At 43.4% G+C, this 19953-nt stretch overlaps 4 protein-coding genes across 4 annotated transcripts in view; 1 reads left to right on the top strand and 3 right to left on the bottom strand.

The window, feature by feature from the left end:
• Positions 1-6372, bottom strand: part of pio (zona pellucida domain-containing protein piopio) — a 66666-nt gene extending 60294 nt beyond the window's left edge. Inside the window, exons 1-2 of the mRNA XM_089592942.1 lie at positions 5581-6372; positions 586-623 (exon numbers count right to left, since the gene is read on the bottom strand). Of these exons, the coding sequence (XP_089449068.1) occupies positions 586-621 (36 nt within the window). The 5' untranslated portion in view covers positions 622-623; positions 5581-6372. The remainder of the gene's footprint in view (positions 1-585; positions 624-5580) is intronic.
• Positions 6373-7405: 1033 nt separating this feature from the next.
• Positions 7406-9016, bottom strand: LOC106643517 (ubiquitin carboxyl-terminal hydrolase). The gene is made up of 7 exons (XM_014358679.2): positions 8818-9016; positions 8723-8734; positions 8488-8616; positions 8261-8403; positions 7908-8049; positions 7762-7834; positions 7406-7683 (listed from the first exon to the last, which is right to left on the bottom strand). Exons 1-7 carry the CDS (start codon positions 8995-8997, stop codon positions 7538-7540), a joined length of 825 nt encoding a protein of 274 aa, XP_014214165.2. The 5' UTR covers positions 8998-9016; the 3' UTR covers positions 7406-7537.
• Positions 9017-9064: 48 nt separating this feature from the next.
• On the top strand, positions 9065-11625 carry MTPAP (mitochondrial poly(A) polymerase). The gene is made up of 7 exons (XM_014358670.2): positions 9065-9242; positions 9502-9701; positions 9777-10019; positions 10101-10310; positions 10393-10607; positions 10683-10906; positions 10982-11625. Exons 1-7 carry the CDS (start codon positions 9077-9079, stop codon positions 11443-11445), a joined length of 1722 nt encoding a protein of 573 aa, XP_014214156.2. The 5' UTR covers positions 9065-9076; the 3' UTR covers positions 11446-11625.
• A 1962-nt stretch (positions 11626-13587) lies between these two features.
• On the bottom strand, positions 13588-18890 carry LOC106643586 (RING finger protein 207). Its single transcript, XM_089593154.1, has 8 exons — positions 18659-18890; positions 17173-17321; positions 16660-17045; positions 15677-16090; positions 14997-15603; positions 14515-14922; positions 13937-14377; positions 13588-13882 (listed from the first exon to the last, which is right to left on the bottom strand). Exons 1-8 carry the CDS (start codon positions 18865-18867, stop codon positions 13704-13706), a joined length of 2793 nt encoding a protein of 930 aa, XP_089449280.1. The 5' UTR covers positions 18868-18890; the 3' UTR covers positions 13588-13703.
• Positions 18891-19953: the final 1063 nt, after the last annotated feature.

The raw sequence follows: 19953 nt of genomic DNA, 5'->3' as shown, positions 1-19953 counted from the left end.
AAGAAAAAAATATACTAAACCGTCGTCCAGCTCGACTCGTTTAAAAATGTAAAGTCGCGCGAGTATATAGGTATAGGTATATTGTATCAGTGCAAGTTCAGTGCAATCGGAGTGGTCCATAAATATGCATTCGCTCGCGGGTCCTTTCGGTGGTTTACAGCCGAGTGGTGGAGAAAAAAAGGGGGGGAAAGAAACTTTCCACAATGGCAAAATGTCCCCTCGAGGCGATTACCGACCAACTATATACACATATACTTACTTCGCAAGGAGGCGAGTTGGCGTGACTCGCCCACGCGCTCCCTCCTCCTCCTCCTCCTCCTCCTCCTTTGCGCCACTCAACTGCTACATGTATAATACCTGGGGTACGTGTATACACGGGACAGTGTGCTTGATACCTCGCCTCTCGGCGTATGGGCCCATTATTATTATAATACGTCTATGCACGGGAGAGACGGAAAAGGACGTATCCTGGACTTGGCTCGTGACATTTATGAAGAGAATGACGAGGAATATCGTATGTATACATGCATATACATAAATATGTCAGAGAACGAAAGTGACGGAGGTAAAAAAAGATGTACTCACCAGTAGAATCGTCAGGAGGGTCCGCCGCCAGTCCATGACTGAAAAACAACGAAAAAAAAAAAAACAAAAAAAAAAAAAAAAAGAGAAAGTTTTATTAATAAATCTGGGTCAAAGTATATACCTCCCCCTCGCTACACTTTTGTCGTTGTTGTTGCTGCAGCCATTACTGGCCGTGATATTACAACGGAGGGTATATTGTACATGTATGCGAGACATCCTACTGTATATATACACTGTTAAAACTCCTGCAAGTTGGCGTCAAATCGCCGCTGCAGCAACAACCACTACAATATGTACCAAGCATGCACCCGCCGCTCTCCTTACCGATCGTCTTTCGCAGCACATCACAGCTGTCGCGAGATCGGCCGCGCTTGCGTGTGTCTCTCGACCCGTTGTTTCTACCACTATTTTTTTATGTATATATATCACCCTTAGATTGTCACTCGTCAAGTAGGTACAGTTTGCGCTCTGACGATGGATTCAACGTCTAAATACATTTATAACTGATGTTTACAGGCAACGCGCACTTTTTTAAAGAAAATTCACAATAAAAACTCTCTGCCTACCGATCGAACATTCTCACACATGTATACTGTTTTCCTTCCAGTGCCGATTTCATACTCACGAACTTCCTCGAATGTGGAGTATTCGTGAAGTTACCGATTTCGCGACAGCACACGTTATACGTATACATATAAAAACCGATACCGATATAATGATTGTATACTATCGGAGCACGATAAACGCCGTACGCCCATGTGTGCAGCCGATGGGATTCTGCTCTCCAGAGTACGGCCTCTCTATGCTCGCGGTGTGCAAGTACACCTCGACTGCGCTGTCCCTTGCCTCCCCCCACCCACTCGCCAGCGTTTCACCTCTCGAAATCGGTACAGTGGAACTGTACGGAAGAGTGCATGACTTGCAGGGAGAAAGATAATCGAAAGAAGAAGAAACGGAGGGAAGGGGAATAAACAATAGGTTCAGGGTACGGTGGTGTATCAAGTAGCCGGGAATGCCAAAGAGGTAGCGATCCGGTGAGGCGCGACTACGCTAAAATCTCCGCAGCCGTTTCCGGAGGAGGGATACACACACACACACATATACATATACCTTAAGGCCCAGTTCTCTATGGTAACCACAATAGGTACATAATATACTGGTGCCAGCTGCGCCTCATGTTTGCAGGCTGGCTAGTAGGTATATAGGTACATTATAGCATGCCCAATATACACAAGAGCTACCACTATATATATATTGTACATACATAGGTACATTGGTATATGTATATAGGTACTGGCACGAGAAAGCGATACGCGATATATATGTAAGTACGGCCGAAACACACGCGCTCACATTCACTTTTTCCCTCCCCCCCCTCCCTCCCTCAGCGTGCGTGTGTGGGTGTAGTAGATGTTGTATAGGTACACACATATATATGTATATACACACACGAACGCGAGTACTCGCGACTCGCGACTGTTTTTTGTGAACGGCCGATCGCAAGAAACCGATTTTTGTATGTATTTATAAAAGAGGAGAAAATCGTGGGGGTTGGTATCGGCGAGCCACCCTTAAGCCGATTTCGGGCGTTACAGACGAGGTGGAGGAGGCGCGAGGTGTGCAAGGATCGGTAAGCGCGCCGATGCAACTGATCGGAGATCGCGCGCCAGGACCCGCGCTATCCTAGCCCGCGGAGCTCGGTCGGGCCTCTATTGTACCTCTCTCTCTCTCTTTCGCGGTACCTGTAGGTATAAATATACCCTATGCGTTACTATAACGTATCGACCGGTGTGCGAGTGTGTACTTGATGTGTACAAGTAGTGGTTGGGGCCTCATGGGTAAAAGAACGCGAGCTAAAACGAGCCGAGCTCTGTCTATTGTAACACACGTCCATGCGAGCGGTGCGCCCGTGTGGATTAGTGCACACACGTCAAAAGAATGGGTTTAAGTTCACGCGAAGCCGTTCTCTCTCCAGTTTACCCATACTCAAGAGATATAACGTACACACCCACGCGATCGAGACTTCCAGGATCGTACTGTATAAGTTTACCGATCGCGAATGCAGGATCCGATCTCGGCTGTATTGCAACGCACGCGGCTGCGTAACTCTGCAATTTTATGCGCATTGTAACAGTTACACATTGTAAGCTCTTATACCTCATTTCTTTGAAATAAAAACGTATATTGTTTTTGGTATCCGACTTGTCCAATTTTACAATCTAACTTTTGTATATATATCATCGAAACTCTATGAACGTAAATTTGTAATATCATTAGACAAAAAAAAAAAAAAATTCCAATTGTTAACCGCGAGTGAGTACGTATAGATACATGTTAAAGTCAGACAAAAAGTTGGAAGAAAAATAAAAGAAAGGTAATACAAAAGCTAAGGCATGTATATGTGTAACAGTACCGACCGAGTCAGTGCTTTTATTTATAACACACGTCCCTGTGTATCATACGTATGCGGGTGGGACGCTGTACATACAGAAAATTATAAAATTCGGCACCGGAAACAGGTGTCTGTATATATATTATGTATGTATGTACGTATGCGTGTGCTACCGCGACTCTCTAATGCACATAAGCGCATCACCGTACACATAACAGTCGAGTCGAGTCTTTGTCCCCTTCTTTTATACATATCTATACAGGTACAACACCCCGCAAGGAAATTAATAGTCCCTGGGAATATAAAGTTTTCAAGGTCCCCAGCGATGTCACGTCCGCTTTGTCGCCAGCAATGCGCCCTCTCCAGTATCATTCTCGATTATACGCGTAGCTTTTCTCCATTGCTCTTGTTATTCACACGTGTGCAGAGCACAATATATAATTTGATGAATATTAACCTGGTGTAACGATACTCCAGGCGTGTAATAAGATCGGCAATGCTCGAACGACGAACCGATTCGCCACTGCATCAGCGTGTATTCGCAAGTATTATTACACAGGTGCAGTATAATACACGCCCGATCGGATGGATCATTACCGATTTTCCGCTACATTGTTACCGATTTTCCGTTTTGGAACGAGTACGTAAACAGGAACTACTAGAAGTAAATTCTCCCGGTAGGGGATACCGTTATCTCACATTAAAGTATATACATTATATACATACACGTGTTATATCAAACACACATCAGACACGTGCAATAAAATATAATAATGGCTCAGCAATTTGCGAATCATTGAAATGAAATATACATTTGTACGAATCGATGCAATTACAGCACGTGTGTATTGTACATAGATATTATACGCGCAAAAGTAAAAGCATATTATACGAACGTTCACGCTCTGTCCGGGTAAAAGCGAGCGTGTGTATTATTATGTATACGCGTGCACCGCGGTGGGTATACATATATATATGGGTAATGAAGGGGAAACGAGAAATAAAAGAGGATGGAGCGTAATTGTTGTCCCGGCGCGTTATGGCATTCAAGTCGTTGTTGGTCTCGCGGGTAACTTCGACGACCGAAAGAACAGGTTTCTTTAATTTTTCGCTCTGCACCTATACGTATAATAATACACGCTCAAGGACTCGATTTTTCATCTGAGGTGACTATTGCACTCTTTTTGTTTCTTTTCTTTTTCGTGTCTTTGCTCAAGATTTACCGATATCGTTTTATCAAACAACACGACAATTTATTTAAGGTACATTTTGTTTTAGCAATCGTATTGCTTTGGCGAGCCAAAAATACTTTAAAATTACCCCCAAATCATCGTTCGAACAAGTAATAATCGACAATAATGCGCAAACGAAATTGCTTGTACGAATGACGATCGCCGGCTCGATCATCGTCAAATAATCCACGGAGTGTATCCGTTAACCACAGAGCGTTTAATCACTCGTGGCACACCTATACAGCAGGTTTGGGCATCAGGGCCAGAGAGAGAAAGAAACACACAGATATCCTTGGCTCGTCGATCGGTTGCATGTTTGTCGAAACTCGAATCCCACGCGTATATAGCGATTTGCTTAACGGACCATCGGCCGTACAACATCGGCTCATCGGTGCCGAACCCATACCGATGTTCGCATTTGTGTTTGCACGAGGGGAAAGGACCTTGGCTCCTTTTTTTTTTCTCTCTCTTTTTCGCGTTGCATAACTGAACGCGCACCCGCCCGCAATTATACACTGAAATAAGCGCTGTTATTATTGTCATCGTCATTTATCCATGTGCGAGCACGTCATCGCGCATTCGGTCTCCTCCTACGCCTGTATACATACATACTTAATGCGTGCGCGCCGCTATTATACGCCCAAAGTCGAGAATACATTGTCGCACGCGTAAAATACCTGTGGGAGGGAGAGAGAGAGACGCACACGTCACGTCGTTATATTATTATGTGTATTCTTTTGCTGTCCTCGCGCGCGCTTTTCTTACATGGGCGGCGTGTCGATTTCTAGAAGCTACTTGGAATCGGATGGACGAACGTATGATGAAACGCCGCTGCTGGTTATTTTTTTTCCTCCTTACGGGGGATTCGTCTTCATGAATTATTCTTCGGTCCCGTTGTCCATTTGCTCGTTAAAGTAATCACTCAGCGTCCAAAATCTAAAGAATAGCCATGTTACTTCACACTCGTGCTCTTGACTCGTTTACTTTATCCCGATTAATAACTTATTAGACGGACGTTTCGAAACATCTTTTTTTCTTTTTGTTTTTTTTTACGTAATATGTCCTTCTCGTTGGAGACACAAACAGAATGACAAATAACGCCGAATCCATCATCGAAGCGCAAAAACGCACCTTCACGGTACTCCAGGCAAAAAAGATCGTGGAAGCGTAAAACTTGAAACGAGTACTACCATCATAATTGTCGAGCGAAACGCATCTATATGCCATTGAATAAAAAAAAAAACCCCCATCCCTCATAACTATACTCTCATATGGATACTCGAATCGTAAATACGCGTAAGGAGAGCGAGCAACCCCCTTTGTCCCTCGGTAATTATAGTATCATATTAAGGGATAATGAGGCCGGCTCACCTGCTGATTTATGTGGTCTCTCGTGCTCCCGGGCAAAAGGAAAAAGGACGGAAATTGGTGGCTCGATCGTCCACTCCGAAGGGGGTTGATAGCAGCGGTATTAAACAGCACCGGCGTCGCAGCAAAAAAGCCGGTCCTCCTCGGCTTGGCCGCAGTGCTAGCTTTTTATGAATATTACGTACGACGAGGCGACGCAGCGAGACTCCGAACTGGAGGATCCGAGGATGCTTTTACTCGAGGCTGCAGCCAATGCTGGCTCCCTGCGTCTGCTGCTCTTGCTAGCGCTATCGAGCTCGTCGCACGCATCGCACCACCGCGACGTCAAACCTTTTTTTTTTCTTTTTTTTTTTTTTCGTCAAATTTCGTTTTTCTTCTTCTTCCTTAAATTACATTACTCCTTTGCACCCGCGCACACACGCACAATATAGCAACTATTTTTTATTAACAGATAGGTGTATCACGCGCGGAGGCGGTGGTGCACCGCGTCCTTGAGATACTTTCCGGTCGCGCGCCGCGGACCCACCAAGGCTGCGCGAGAGTATAAAACTGTTGCACCAGCAAGGACCGTTCGTATCCTTTCTTTTCCAACCGCCCTCCGTTATTGCCGCGGAATCGTGTTAAATTACACTAGATCGTTGCCTCTAGCCGATCACATGATCATCGCGTTTTTGCTTTTCGTTTCGAAAAACCGCGCGATCCGATCGTTTGCTTTGACGATCTTAAAGTACCGCACTGTCACCCGACGATTTGGACTTTTTGTTTGAAAGGGGAAAAAAAAAAAAAAAAAAAAAAAAAAAATTACAACAAACAAACAACCAACCGAGTTAAAAGTTGTACTCGGCGTGCGAGTCCGGTGCGTTCGGCGCGAGGCTCGAGACTGACTCTTGACTTTGCCGCGCGCAGTACGTACAAACAGATGGTGCTCGTCGACGGTGGGTTCCCCTCTCTTGCTCTGACGCTCAGCTGCTGCCGCTACCGCGAGAGCAAAGGAGGAGGAGGGGGCCCAGGATATGGCGAGAAAGAGAGAGATAAAGGGAGATATGTCCATACAGCCGTGCAAACGCAGGGACAGAGAGTAGGCGGAGAGAACTTCAAGAGCAAACGCCATCGATGTTACGACCGATGCCGCGGTGTGGTGGCTGCGGCGTATGGTCTTCCACTCGGCAGGTATTGGCGAACATCTCGCGGTTGTGCGCATCTGTATAATAGGTTGGTATATAGGTATGAAGAAACTACGACCACTTTCCTTTTTTTTTCCTCTTGCGTTCCTCTTTTATTTCTTTCCTTTCCTATGCGCGGAGAGGAAGAGATCGTAAAAAACGAGCGACCGGCGCGTCTCTGGACGATCGCATCACGACCGGATTGGGAAGCGATTCCACAATAGGTTTTTTTTTTTTTGCTATCGTGAACTGTCAACGAAAATGTTTTGCGTCTCGAGGAGTCGAGGAAAAAAATCAAGAAGGTTACTGAATGTAGGTATTTGTTTTAATCTAAAAAAATTTAATTCTCACCTATGTTTTTGGAAAACGAAGAAGTTGATGGTGCATCTGCTGCAGATGGATAAAACAGAATTGAAAAATGGATCTGACCTCCGCTGATAGCTCAGTAAAATTCAGGGGAGATTTGCATTTTGTTCAAGCCTATAATAGAAAACTTTATGATCTTATGTCGCTAAAGTTTTTACTTATGTTTTGTTGAAAAAAAAAAAAAAAATCAATCAAGTTGTACAATGAAACAAAAGCTAAAGACCTTGTCGAGTGAAGTGTTACTAAAATAATTAATGCAAACGTGTACTGCAAAATACTTAATTTATGTTTTTTATTTTTTATAAATAATTAAATGTAACTTTAGAAATATGACAAAATATTAATGAACGTGCTCAAGTGTGGCGAGAAAAATAAATTATTTAATAGAAAAAGCCTTTTGTTTATCACATTGAGTCTTAGAATTGGGGCACTTATTCATTCCTTGCAAGGGCAATTATGTTGAATTGAACATTTTCGGGATCACGATTCATATATTCTCGGCAGACGCGCGCTGCATCCTCAAGGAATGTTTCCGCGCTGGATGAACCGTGATTTACTGGATGTGGTTTCCCACCATCTAGAATGAAATATTGTTGTATCCTACCTTATGATTTAAAAATCACACTGACTAATATGATTGATTAAAAAAATTTACCAAGCTCGTATATTGAACCTTCTTTATGAACGAATGCTACGAAATGATGGAATACCTTTCCAGATTCGGGAACCTGCAAATAATTTGCGAGTTACAAATTATTTACCATTAACTTTTCACTTGATATTTGAATAAATTATATTTACTTCAGTCTGTCCCAAACCAGCCACTTCCTTGTGGATGTCACTGATACCCTTGGCTTCAAGTAATCGTTCACCTCTTTCATTAGAAGCCACGTCTTTGGTTTCTAACAAAAAATTTTTCAGTTCCCCATCTTGCAATTTGATTCTGTATTATAAATTTCAACAAAAATAATAAAATTTTTGCTTTTTCAATGGGATCTTTAAAATTTGTGTTTTCAAAGATAGACAAAAGTAATTTTACAACGTATTGTATGCCTGACAAACAAGAATATTTTGGTACAAAAAAATTTTTGTCAAGCAAATTATCCAAAGTGAACTTTATACATGCATTAATTTCTAAGGACTGAAGAACTTACTCATCAAGATTGTTGGCAATACTATGAATAAGTGCTATTGTACCACAGGCGTTTCTTATATACTGAATCAAATGATACACCTTGTCTCTGGCAGCATCAGTCTCTTTTTCCTTTGCCTCCAACTCGGATTTATTTGTTTCGGACTAAATATAATGTAGTATACATCAGCTATTAGTGAATAAATTTTTCACAAAACCACAAGAGTTTATTTTAATTCGTGTACTAACTTCTAGAGATACGGGAAAAAGCAAAATGATGGCCAAAACAGGCTGAGGCAGTGCAGCCAAGAGCTCTTGGTCTAAGCCGTACACATCGCAAAGGCTCCATTTATCAGGAACACCAAGTTTGTGCACAAACTACGTGAATATGGAAATGAAAAAGCATGGTTACCTTTAATAGTTGAGTTTTTACATTACCCAAAAGCGTAATAACACATCAAAAAGATCGAAAAAGCGGCGTCACCTTTGTCATAACCTAGAAACAAAAATGATTGAACATTTATGGTAAATACATTTTTTCGTAAATAAATCGATTTGTCACGAAATCATGAAACCTACCTCTGGATTGGACTCGAGCGGGATCCATGTTACTTTTTTACCGGAGATCTCCATTTTTTTACAAAAGTAAGCAAAATGTTTTTCTCTGCAAAAATCGGAAAATTCAATTCGACTTCTGTGAAATAAGCCGGGTAAAAGTAAACAAAAGCATGTCACTGGACACCGCACATTACGTGCCATCTAACGAGCGATTTGATTACTATTTTTAGAACTACATAGTGTGCAGACGACGTCGGATTTCAGGCCACTCAAGGGAAAAATGTCGTTCCTTACGCGTGCAATGACCGGCAGTGTTTTGTACATGACGAACAATTGTTATTGCAAATTGACTCAAAATTGCGCCCAAGTGAAGTTTCACAGAAAAAACTTTTCCAAAACTTTCATTGAAAATGAATGGTGGTGTAGTGCTCGTTTCATGTGTTCAGGTACAGTGCGTTACCTAACCTTGCATACTTAAAAAAGAATGGTTGTTCAAATGATTGGAGAAAAAAAAAAAAAGATTTTTCACACATGTATAATTATTTTTATGATTTAAAATCATTACAAGCTTTTGACGAGTCTTTTAATACATAAATTCACTTAATTGTGAAAATGGAAAAACTTTCTGTTACGATTATTCATAAGTTAAAATTGAATGGTTGAACAATAAAAGCAACAATTTTCAGTGCCGTCTAATTATTTCAGGTGCGCCCGAGCTAACAAATAAAACAGGTTCATACGTTGTTTATGACAAACTGATAGCACAAAGGAGAGCAGAAGCTCAAAGATCGATTGTTATTCAAGTACTGTCCTACAATTCTTGTGCTGATGTATACGCATATTGTTCACAATTTGGAAGTATAAACAAAATATTTCATTACTCAATTAATTCTGGAGGGGAAAAGGTATAACAAATATAATTAATACTGTATGGTTAAGATATAGGAACTAAGTAGTACATAATTCTTGATTTTTTACAGCAAAACTTGGTTCTCATTGAGTTTGAGGAAAAACAGCATGTAGATGCTATTATGTCCTCCTCAACACATGTAAATTACGAGCAAGCAATCCCAACTAATACATCACTCTTGTGGTTTCGCAATCTTGTACACTCAAAGACAAAAGTCAAGAATGTTCCTCCAGAACAAATAAAACTCACAAAAAATTCTATAAAAACAGCAGATAGTGGTGAAATAACAAAAAAATTACTTTGTTCCGAATCGGTAAGAGTCCATGTAATTATAAACTGATACATGTCTTATTGCTTCCTATCAGCAATACCATTAGTACTTTTTGTTTCACAGATTTCTGATCAAATTTTGACACTGTATAACACTATAAAGTTGAATGATGCTGGCACAAGATTAAGGTTTCACACAGCTTATCAAATTGAGCACTGTTTTAGCAACTTATTCCCAAACATAGCAGTTCTTCCATTTGGTTCATCAGTGAATGGCTTTGGAAAACAAGGTTGTGATTTAGATTTATGCTTAGTCTTGGATGAAAATTCAATGGTAGGTAACTTGAAATTACGATAAATATTCATTTATAAAAAGGATTCTTTGACTAGAGATATCCAATGTTGTTTCTGTTCAGGAAAAACCTACCAGTAGATTAGTGTTTCAAACTAAATCTATTTCTTTATATGACAGACAACAAGTAAAAAGATTAATGGAAGTACTTGCCCAAACGATTAATTTGTTTTTGCCAGGAGTCTCTAATGTGAAAAAAATATTAGAAGCAAGAGTTCCCATAATTAAATTTGATCATTCTTTATGTGGAATTCAGTGTGATCTTGCAGTATCCAACATGTAAGTTGAAACATAAATTTTCAATTGAAAAATGAAGAAAGATATCTGAGTCGCGTGAAACTTCATTACTTGCAGGACAGCTTATTACATGTCTGAATTGCTGTACATATTTGGTGAAATGGATCCTAGAGTGAGACCGCTTACTTTTGTCATACGAAAGTGGGCAGACAGTCTACATTTAATTAATAAAATTTCACCTGGTCCATGGATATCAAATTTTTCGCTGACCCTGATGGTAATTTTTTTTTTGCAACAAAGGAACATTTTGCCCTCTATCAACGCACTGAAATCAAAAGCTTGTAAGTTTGAATGAAATATAATTTTTACAAAAGCTGCTTGTCAGTTGCGTAATGAACCAATTTTTTTTTTCGTAGGTAAGGACGATGTTCGAGTAGCAGACACCTATGTAGATTGTACCTTTCTTCGAAATATCGAACAAATTCCTAAAAGCACCAATACAGACTCTTTAGAAGAGCTTCTTGTGGACTTCTTTACGTATTACACCAAATTTGATTTTAGTACGAATGCCATATCTTTGAGGATAGGCAAGCCTATAAAAAAATCGGAACGTACTCCTTTGTACATATGTAATCCACTGGAGACGAATTTGAACGTTAGTAAAAACGTGAGCAGTGAACAACTAGATCGCATCATGATGTCCATGCAAAATGCACTTTATCATTTGGAATTTCATTCAAATGAGCGCAATGATCAATGGGGCTTAATAGGCTTATTTTTAATGAATCAAACCAACTTCATAGAAAACACGAGAAAGAAAAAACTCTTAAACTTCAAAGAACTGTTTGAAAAAGATAACGAAGTGCTAACTACCTCGTGATTATTACTGTATGCCATTGAGTAAAAGAAAATGCTTACATGCTAAGTGAATACATTGTTTCAAACTGTTTTGTAAATATGAAACGTTTTTTATAATTGTTTATGATGATATCGAATGATGATCATTGCCAAAATTAAATAATTTATAATATAGTTTTTATAAACAAAAAAAGAAAAAATTGTGTAGATATATGAAGATTTTAGATAAATGAAACGACATGAAAATCGGTCGTAAGTTATACTTAACTTGTTTATTTTATTTTCTTCTCAAATCTTTTAAATATCATCGACAAAAATTTTGACATTCTCGTACATGCTTGTCGATTATGTTTGTGTCCTATATGCATAATAAACACGCCCCTGCGAGCTGTCAACGTCCAATTTGCTAATAAGTCGTGTCTTAATAAACATACTGCGTCGAAAGAGCTTCATACCTTACCTTGAAAAAAAAAAAAAAAAAAAAAAAAAAAGTGACGCGTAAGACACGTACTATTTTAATTGAACAGTATTACAACTTTCTTCCTCGAGTCGACGAAATAAAACTGCCGAGGACGTTTATATTCAGTACGGTTTTTATTTTCCGTTGCATTGTGTTATCGCGCAACTGGCAGTTTACGTTTATTTATGATTAATTAGGCTACATCGTGATTACCATCGATTAAATTCGTAATATACCGTGACATGTGGCAGTGTTTATTTGATCTATTTTAGTTGATTAATCTCACTCATATTTCGCCATGTACTATAACTAACGAACCAATCATATGGGTCGAATGCGTATCGGTTAGGCTTCTTTTATTTATTCATGCAAAAGAATATGCATCGACACGCCAATAAATCTCCCTTGATGATTTGTATAATTTTTATTTTTTTATTTTCAATTGATTAAGGCTTCCTAAATTTAAAATCCGATCGCCAGTGGGGCACTCGCGAAAAAACATGGCTATACAATTATCTCAATCACATAATCATACCTTATACGCTTTATTTCATATCGTAATATACTTAATAAATGCCTTCGAAACGTAAATATTAAATAGGTATGTATCGTTAAAAAAGTCTCACGAAAAATACTGACACGTTCGACGACGACGATTAAAAAATATACAAATTGTCGTACACACTGGAATTCCTCGTCGATGTGTACAATATAACTATATGTATATACTTGTAAGCTCGTTGAAAGTATAAAAATGTAAGATAAATACAAACATATAATATACGTGAAGCATTGAAACACGAGAGATGAAAAAAGGGTGGGACGCGAGCGGTACAAAAAGTAAGATAATATGTTTAAGCTCGACAATCAATCGTTTTACAATGGACAGAGTGAGTTTTGTTACTTTATCATCCGGTCGAAGCGCCGATATTTTTTTACAAATAAAGATTCACGCGTCAGTTACCATACGTGTGTCCGCGTACATGTTTATATGTATGTTTAGTTGTCCGTGTCGATAATCACAGAAAGAAAGCGTCAGAGATCGGCAATTCCTGAAAAAACGATTTCAACAAATTCGCAACTGTCGGATATTACAATAACATATTCGTATGTGTATAATATATATTGTATCGTACAAATACCACCGGTCTGTTATTTTCCATCGTTTTACACGTTTAACAATACTTTGATTGAACCACCGATAATATCGGTCATGCATATAAATACACAACGACACGCACGTACCATTTTACGTCTGCATAGAACATACGACACTGATACTGTTTTTTTGTTTTTGTTTTTTAATTTGGATTTTCTTGCTTTTTTTCTACAAGAAACATGCACAACAAGCAAACAATGTATTCGTATCGTTTGTTTGATGTATTGTTTATTTATCGTTTTTTCCTCGAATTCTTACGGTTTTCCTAATTTACTTGGGCACTGTGACGTCGCTTATTCAATATTTATGTATATCCTAAAGAAACTGAGATCGCTCGTATCCAAAATTGCACCTATGCATGCTTAATCACATACATACATAATATTAATGCATCGTTATCGTTATCGTTACTATTAATACCGTTATCAATTATTTTTGTTGTCCCACCCCCCCCCCGCACACTGAAAAACCCGAGTATAGCATGTATATGTGTAGAGTACTTGCGTCAAAAGTGTATATATATATGTATATGTATGGTTGTATACATGTGTGTAACAACGTGGATGATGGTTGATTATAATTGAAAGTGTCAAATGAGCTGCGAAATTGTGTGAGGATACTTGATTGTATCTCGTGTGCGCAGATATAACAAAACGTATAATTAATTCGTCTTGCTCTTGCGATGGTAGCGGTGCTGCATCTGCTGTTGTCGTATCTGCGAGCGTGTCTCCTGGACCGCGGCGACGAGCGTGCGCACCGCTTCCTCGTGTCCCTCGAAACTGTCGGCCTTTTTGAGCTGATTGAGGACGTTGCTCGTTACGCTGGAGCCACCGCCCGGGGCTTTGGACGAGGGCGGGGGCGGGGGTGGCGGTGGCTCGATGCTGATGGTGGTGCGCTTGCTCTTGGGCCGGGGAAAGGTCTCCCAGGAGCGTTGCTTCTGCACGAGGGATTGGAGGGAGCTCGGGTCCTTGACGAGGAAGAAGAGGGTCCTCTTGGCGTCCTGGGCCGTGAGCCCGGGCATGTCGAGGGCGCCGCCTGGTCCCGTGATGCTCGAGCGCCGGCTGCCCGAGCCCGTCGTGCTCAAGCTGTCGCAGCTGGCCCGCCTCCGGCGCCTCTCCCTGCAGCTCTCCGTCGGGTTCTTCTCGTAAAACACGTCCTCCGAGTCGCTCGCCGGGTATACCTTCACCCCCTTGGACGACGACGAGGAGGAGCTCTTGTGGTGCTGCATGATGACGCGCTCGTCCCCCGGGATCGCGTGCACCTGGGCCTGCACCCGCTTCTTCACCTCGGCCATGCTCGACGCCTCCGAGATCCGCTGGTACTCGCACTCCTCGCCTATACATCACACAACAATTACAAATTCATACTTTGCTCAAGATTTTATGCAGAAAAATAAATAAATAAATAAATTTGGACTGCATGGGGCTTCCAATTGGAATATTATATATACTTACGCGTACCTTGATGTCCCGACTGTTGTAGCTGCTGTTGCTGCCGGTGATCGGCTTGCTGGTCCAGAGCCTCGACGGATTCACCGCCACCACCACCACCACCACCACCACCACCCTTGAGTTGCCTGTAGAGCGAGCGCACCTTACTGGTGGACGACGAGTGTCCGGGGGGCGTCTTGGGCTTGGCGTTTTCCGGGGACTTGCGGGACGAGCGCCTCGTCTGGCTCCGGTCGCGGCCGTCCTCCCGCCCCGGCGACTTTTTCCGGTCCTCCTTCGTCCGGGCCTTCTCTATCAGCTGCCTCAGGACGCCCTGCTTCGACTCGACCGGCTTCGGGTACACCACAATGTTCCCACTCGAGTCCAAGATCGCTTCCACACCACCACCCGCTGACGAGGGCGTCCTGCAACGCGTCGGCACCTCCTTCGAGTCTACAAACGTATACATGTCATGTATATTTTGTAATAATGTTGGGGGCCAAAGTATAAAAATAAAATGTGTATGCCTTTGTAGAGGGCGTTATTGTCGACGTTCGGTCTCTGGTGGCGCATCTGGGCGGGGTCCTGCATCTGGAGCCTCTGCAGGTGGTCGAGCAGAGCCTGTAGGTGGGGCTCGCTCGTAACGTCGGCAGCCGCTTGGCTGAGCTCGCCGGCCGTCACCCCAGCGGCGAACGACTTGACGAACGGCTCGAGCTGCTGGGCCACCGATTGCAACTGCTTCACCTCGCCCTTCAACTCCAATATGTCGTTCATCTGCGAGTGGAACACCTCCTTCTCGAGGTGGATCCTGCAAAGTTGTTCCTCCCAGAGGGCGTCGAACACGCTGCGCAACCGCTCGAGCTCCATCTGCTGGTGCTCGAGTTGTTGCTCGAGTAACCGGCAATCCCGGGCGACGTTCTCGTAACGCGTGCCCAGGGGCGGGGTGTTGGCCTTGCGCAGCAGAGCCACGTCCCGGTGCAGCTCACCCAAGCGCTCGCGGACCATCTTCAGCTGGTTGCTCAGCTCCTGCAGCTGGTTGTCGAAGGTGCGACAGTGACTGCTGAACCGGCCCGTCTCGAAGAGGCCGCTGCCACTGCTACCGCTCTTTGCCTGCAGCCTCGTCGTCATCGCCCTCTGCACTTGTGATAATCATCATTATATCGTGCATTGCACAATTGAATAATGAAATTATTCTCCGATCCCTCACCGTTATGAACTGCGACTCCTGTTGTTGCTGGGACTGCATTTGATCGTAGAGGAGGGTGTCCTTGGTGGTCGGGGTGGAGTTGGGTTGGTTGCCGACGTAGGGCTGTAAGACCCTGACAAAGTCGCCCTTGTAGTTGGTCTTGAGTTGGGCGGTGAGTAGGGGTGGCCGGGGCAGGTGGCCGAGTTGGGCGACGCGGCCGAGCCGGTCCAGCATGGGATGGGCCAGCTCGAGGAATTGGTACTTGGTTGCGGCGCTCGTGAACGCCGTGCACAGGCCGAGGTGCATCTGGAGGACGGGCAACGCGCTGCCGAGGGACAGGAGTTGCGTGCGCACCAGGCGCTCCTTGGTGTCGAACTCGCGGTGCAGCTCCGACAGCACCGACGCGTGGGTCTTGTTCACCGCGTCTTGCATGCCCTGTGGTGCGGTGCCGAATTTGTCAGATTTATATGGGATTGGGCTTTCGTTGCTCTTCCATCCACCCCCCCCCCCTTTTTGATCGCCGATTTTTCGAACCAAGTCATTCGTACTTTGTACCCACGTTTTTTAAAATAACAACTACGTTTACCAAACTATCAGGTAAATCATGAGCGGGTCAAACAGTAAGATTTTTTTTTTTTTTGCTTATTACTACATTTCTATCGAATATATTTTTAATGATTCTTCACGATCCTAAAACATGTTTCAAATAATGCTTGTTGGATAAAAATGAGGATACGCGTAAATGAATATGCTCCCCATATACAAATACGTGCCTAATAAGCAGCAACATGTTTTTTGTTTTTTTTTTTTCAAACATCACACCGTTGTTTATTAATAAAAATATATATATTCTAATGACAATCGTACCGAAAGGGGGCAAAACGGTTCATGTTTTTTCGCTCCCAAGTAGTAAAGTCCCGCTTTGGTCGGACGGAGTTGGCTATCAACAGCAAATGTATATACCGAGTGGAGGGGAAAAAAAAGGGAGTAAAGTATAAACGTACTTGGCAGTAAGCGTTGAGGGCCCGTTTCTCGGTCTCGAGGCTGTGCCTGAGCTCGTCGAGCTGCGACTTGAGATCCATGAGGCCGTCCCTCACGCTGGCCTGCAGCTCGCAAATCGAATTGGCCGCCCGCTCCATCTTCTTGGACGCCTGCTGCCAGGCCGTGTCTATGTCGACGCAGTGTAGCCGGGCGTCCGCCGGCGTGTCCCGGAAACACGTGGCGCACAGCATCGCCTTGCTACTCTGGCTGAACATGATGTACTGCTCGCCGTGGCTCGGACACCTGCGCTGCGTCTCCTTGCTGCACTTGCTCATGTGCACCACCTCGTGCGACGAGAACATCTTGGCGCGGTGCGTGTGCTCCCGGCAATGTGGGCACAACGCTTGCCCTGACACATACATTTGTTTGTTTATTTATTTATTTCTCACTTAATCATAAATATAATAATAATAATAATAATAATAATAATAATAATAATAATAATAATTATGATGACAATGATAAATGATAATCACCGCAGGTGGTGCAAAAGTACATGGTCGTCTTGTCCCGCTTGTCGCAGTTGGCGCACGGTGGGTTCTCGCAGTTGGCAAACTCCACGAGTTGACGCATCAACTGATCGCACGGCGGCTGATGCGCGCCCTCCTTCAGCTGCGTTATTTGCCTGAATACAACAAATTTATTGAAATCGGGTGCATCACGTATAATTTAACGCAAGCAGGCCGTAGGTATATCCATGCCACACGTACACTTGAGTGTAATTTGGCACAGCTCGAGCCTCTCCCGTGGAATTAATAGTCGCGCTTACTCGGGGGAGGGGGGAAATGTAATCAATCGGTTCGTGCCCTTTCAACAGATTGCCGATCTTCGGCTTTTAACCACCACGTCTGCTCATATAAGTTATAGGAATCGATGCGCAATATATCGCGCGAACCAAAAAAAAAAAAGATTCGTTCAACATACGGGGTATATGTATACCTCTCGAGAGATGGGGGGAGAGAGAGAAGCGCAGCATCCCCGGTCTAACTGAATAATGGACGTATGCAGGTATACAGTATGGGTACTTGAAAAAAAGATACCTGCAGATAAGAATATATGCGTATGTATGGATACGTATACGTACGAGCTCGGCAATCGGTTGCGCGCACGCGAGGGAGGGATGGGCTTTTACAGTTGAATGACAAACAAAGCCCGCCACGCAGCATAAGAGGAGACAAAGAGATAATGAAACGCGTATATGTGTGTACACGCTTACGTACACGCCTGTTATATTATATACGTAGATTGGATATACATATAGTCTCTCTCTCTCTCTCTATGTGTGTTTATGCATACATGCACCACATATTATCTCGATCGGCCGCTCGGTCGCGTGTGTATCTGTTTTGGTACACCGTGTACATGTGCACGCGCGCTGATTGTTTTCTTTTTTTTTTTTTCACCCTCTCTCGGTCTCTTTTTTTTCGAGTGTTTCCCCCCCCCCATCATCGATCATCATCTCGCCGAGAGTTGTATCTTGTTGCTGTTTGCCGTGCCTCTCTCTTCCCTATACGTCATTTCACAAGGACTGCTCGATTATTTAATTTCACTTTGGTCTCGCTCATATTACATCTAGATGTAATCAAGTAAATAAAATTTAATTGTGTTTGCACGCAATTTGATGACATGGCCAAGATTTTGTATACGGAGGGTTTTTTTTTTTTTTTTTTCTGACGTTCGCTGCGTTTTGTCGGTAAATATCATATAATGTGGAGAGAGCTTGAATATCAAAACAAATCAGAGAACTTGTATGTGTATATAAAAAAAAAGGAAACACTAGAACTTTGAAAAATAATTTCAAGTATTCGATCACTATTGATCAAAATTCCGTTGCAAAATCACAAAAAAGAAAAAAAAAATTTAAGGGCATTTTCACTGGAGAGGGCGTGCAAATTATTTTGTTGTCCATGACACTTTGTGCGATAAACAAGTAAAAACACAAAAAGTGCATAAAATACTCACCCGCAAACGGGGCAGGAGACCTTGCCGTCTAGGTGGGGTCCGCGAAGGCATCTCGCGCAAAACGTGTGGTAGCAGGTGAGCAGGCACGGGTCGCTGTAGTAATCGTGGCAGACCCCGCAGAGCAGGGGATTCGTGGGCCCACCAGGTAAACCACCTGCAGTACCGGGGCCACCTACCCCCGGAGCACCACCACCCCCTGCCTGGGACATGAGTACCCCCGTCCCGTCCACGCTCTCCCCGCTGCCCGCCAATCCGGCCGTCGCCGCGCTCGCCATGCCCCGCTCCTCTTCTCTTCCTCGCCCCCTTATGCGCCAATAAACCCACGCGTGTGTGCTCGAGCTGGTACACCTTGTAGCGGCAGCTCATTCATCCCTGTCCTCCCATTCATTTATTGCCCTTTGTCCTGCACTTTTGCCCCACGCCCACCGCTAGCGTAACCCCAGCCTCGGCATATCCCACACAAAGGGGCTTGTATATTCGTTTTGCTGTTTCAATAACGTTACGACAGCGGGTTATGGTGCTCCTGTATCCTCGATCTGCACCAACCCTCGGCCATCCTGCCGTCGTCGTCGTCTTCGTCTTCGTCGCCGTCGTCGTCGCGGGCTGCACCCCTCGAGCCGTTCTTCATTAGCGTGTGTTCGAGGAACGACGAGTCATCCCTTCCATCTTCCCCCGGTTGTTACATTGTTGTTGTTTCACACTTTGTTCGGATGAGGAGTAACCGGGTGGTGAAATCAAATCAATCAAATCGATTTGAATGTAACGGACGAATGAACGACCAAAGAGAGGCAGTATACATACACAAGGTGAGAAGGAGGAGGGGGTGATATCCGGAGGGCGAGATGGAAATAAGTGCAGCAGGGAGGAGTGAAAGAGGGGACCACGGCATCAGCGTGATGTCCGCATGCCCGCGGGCCGGGTTATCACTTATTCAGCACGACACACCACGAGTCTTCGTATATATACGTATACGTGCGTTACACGGGTAATGGTACACATTGCAGCAGAGAAAGAGAGAGAGATATTTAAGGGCAAGTATAAGTAATGTGTTTGGGTAACGGAAAAGACAAATGGGGTTATTGGAGATCACCGCGTACGCGTCACGTCACCACCATTGAAACAACACGTACGATGTATAAGCGCAGTGGGGCGTAGACGGACATGGGTGTTAGGTGTTTGCATCGAGTGTAGATACTCGGTATACTTATTAGTTTGTCGCGCCAGTAACAGCTGCTCTCGCGCGTCTATCTCCGGGTAAAATAAGTATAGTAGTGCAGGTCGGCGTGTGGGCAGAC

Source organism: Copidosoma floridanum, unplaced genomic scaffold (assembly GCF_036245765.1).
Source record: "Copidosoma floridanum isolate Cflo_tuat_1 unplaced genomic scaffold, Cflo_Japanese_pri ptg000019l, whole genome shotgun sequence".
NCBI classification, from domain to species: domain Eukaryota; kingdom Metazoa; phylum Arthropoda; class Insecta; order Hymenoptera; family Encyrtidae; genus Copidosoma; species Copidosoma floridanum.
Note: the sequence above shows the minus strand (reverse complement) of the source record. Positions and strands in the feature narration are given on the sequence as shown.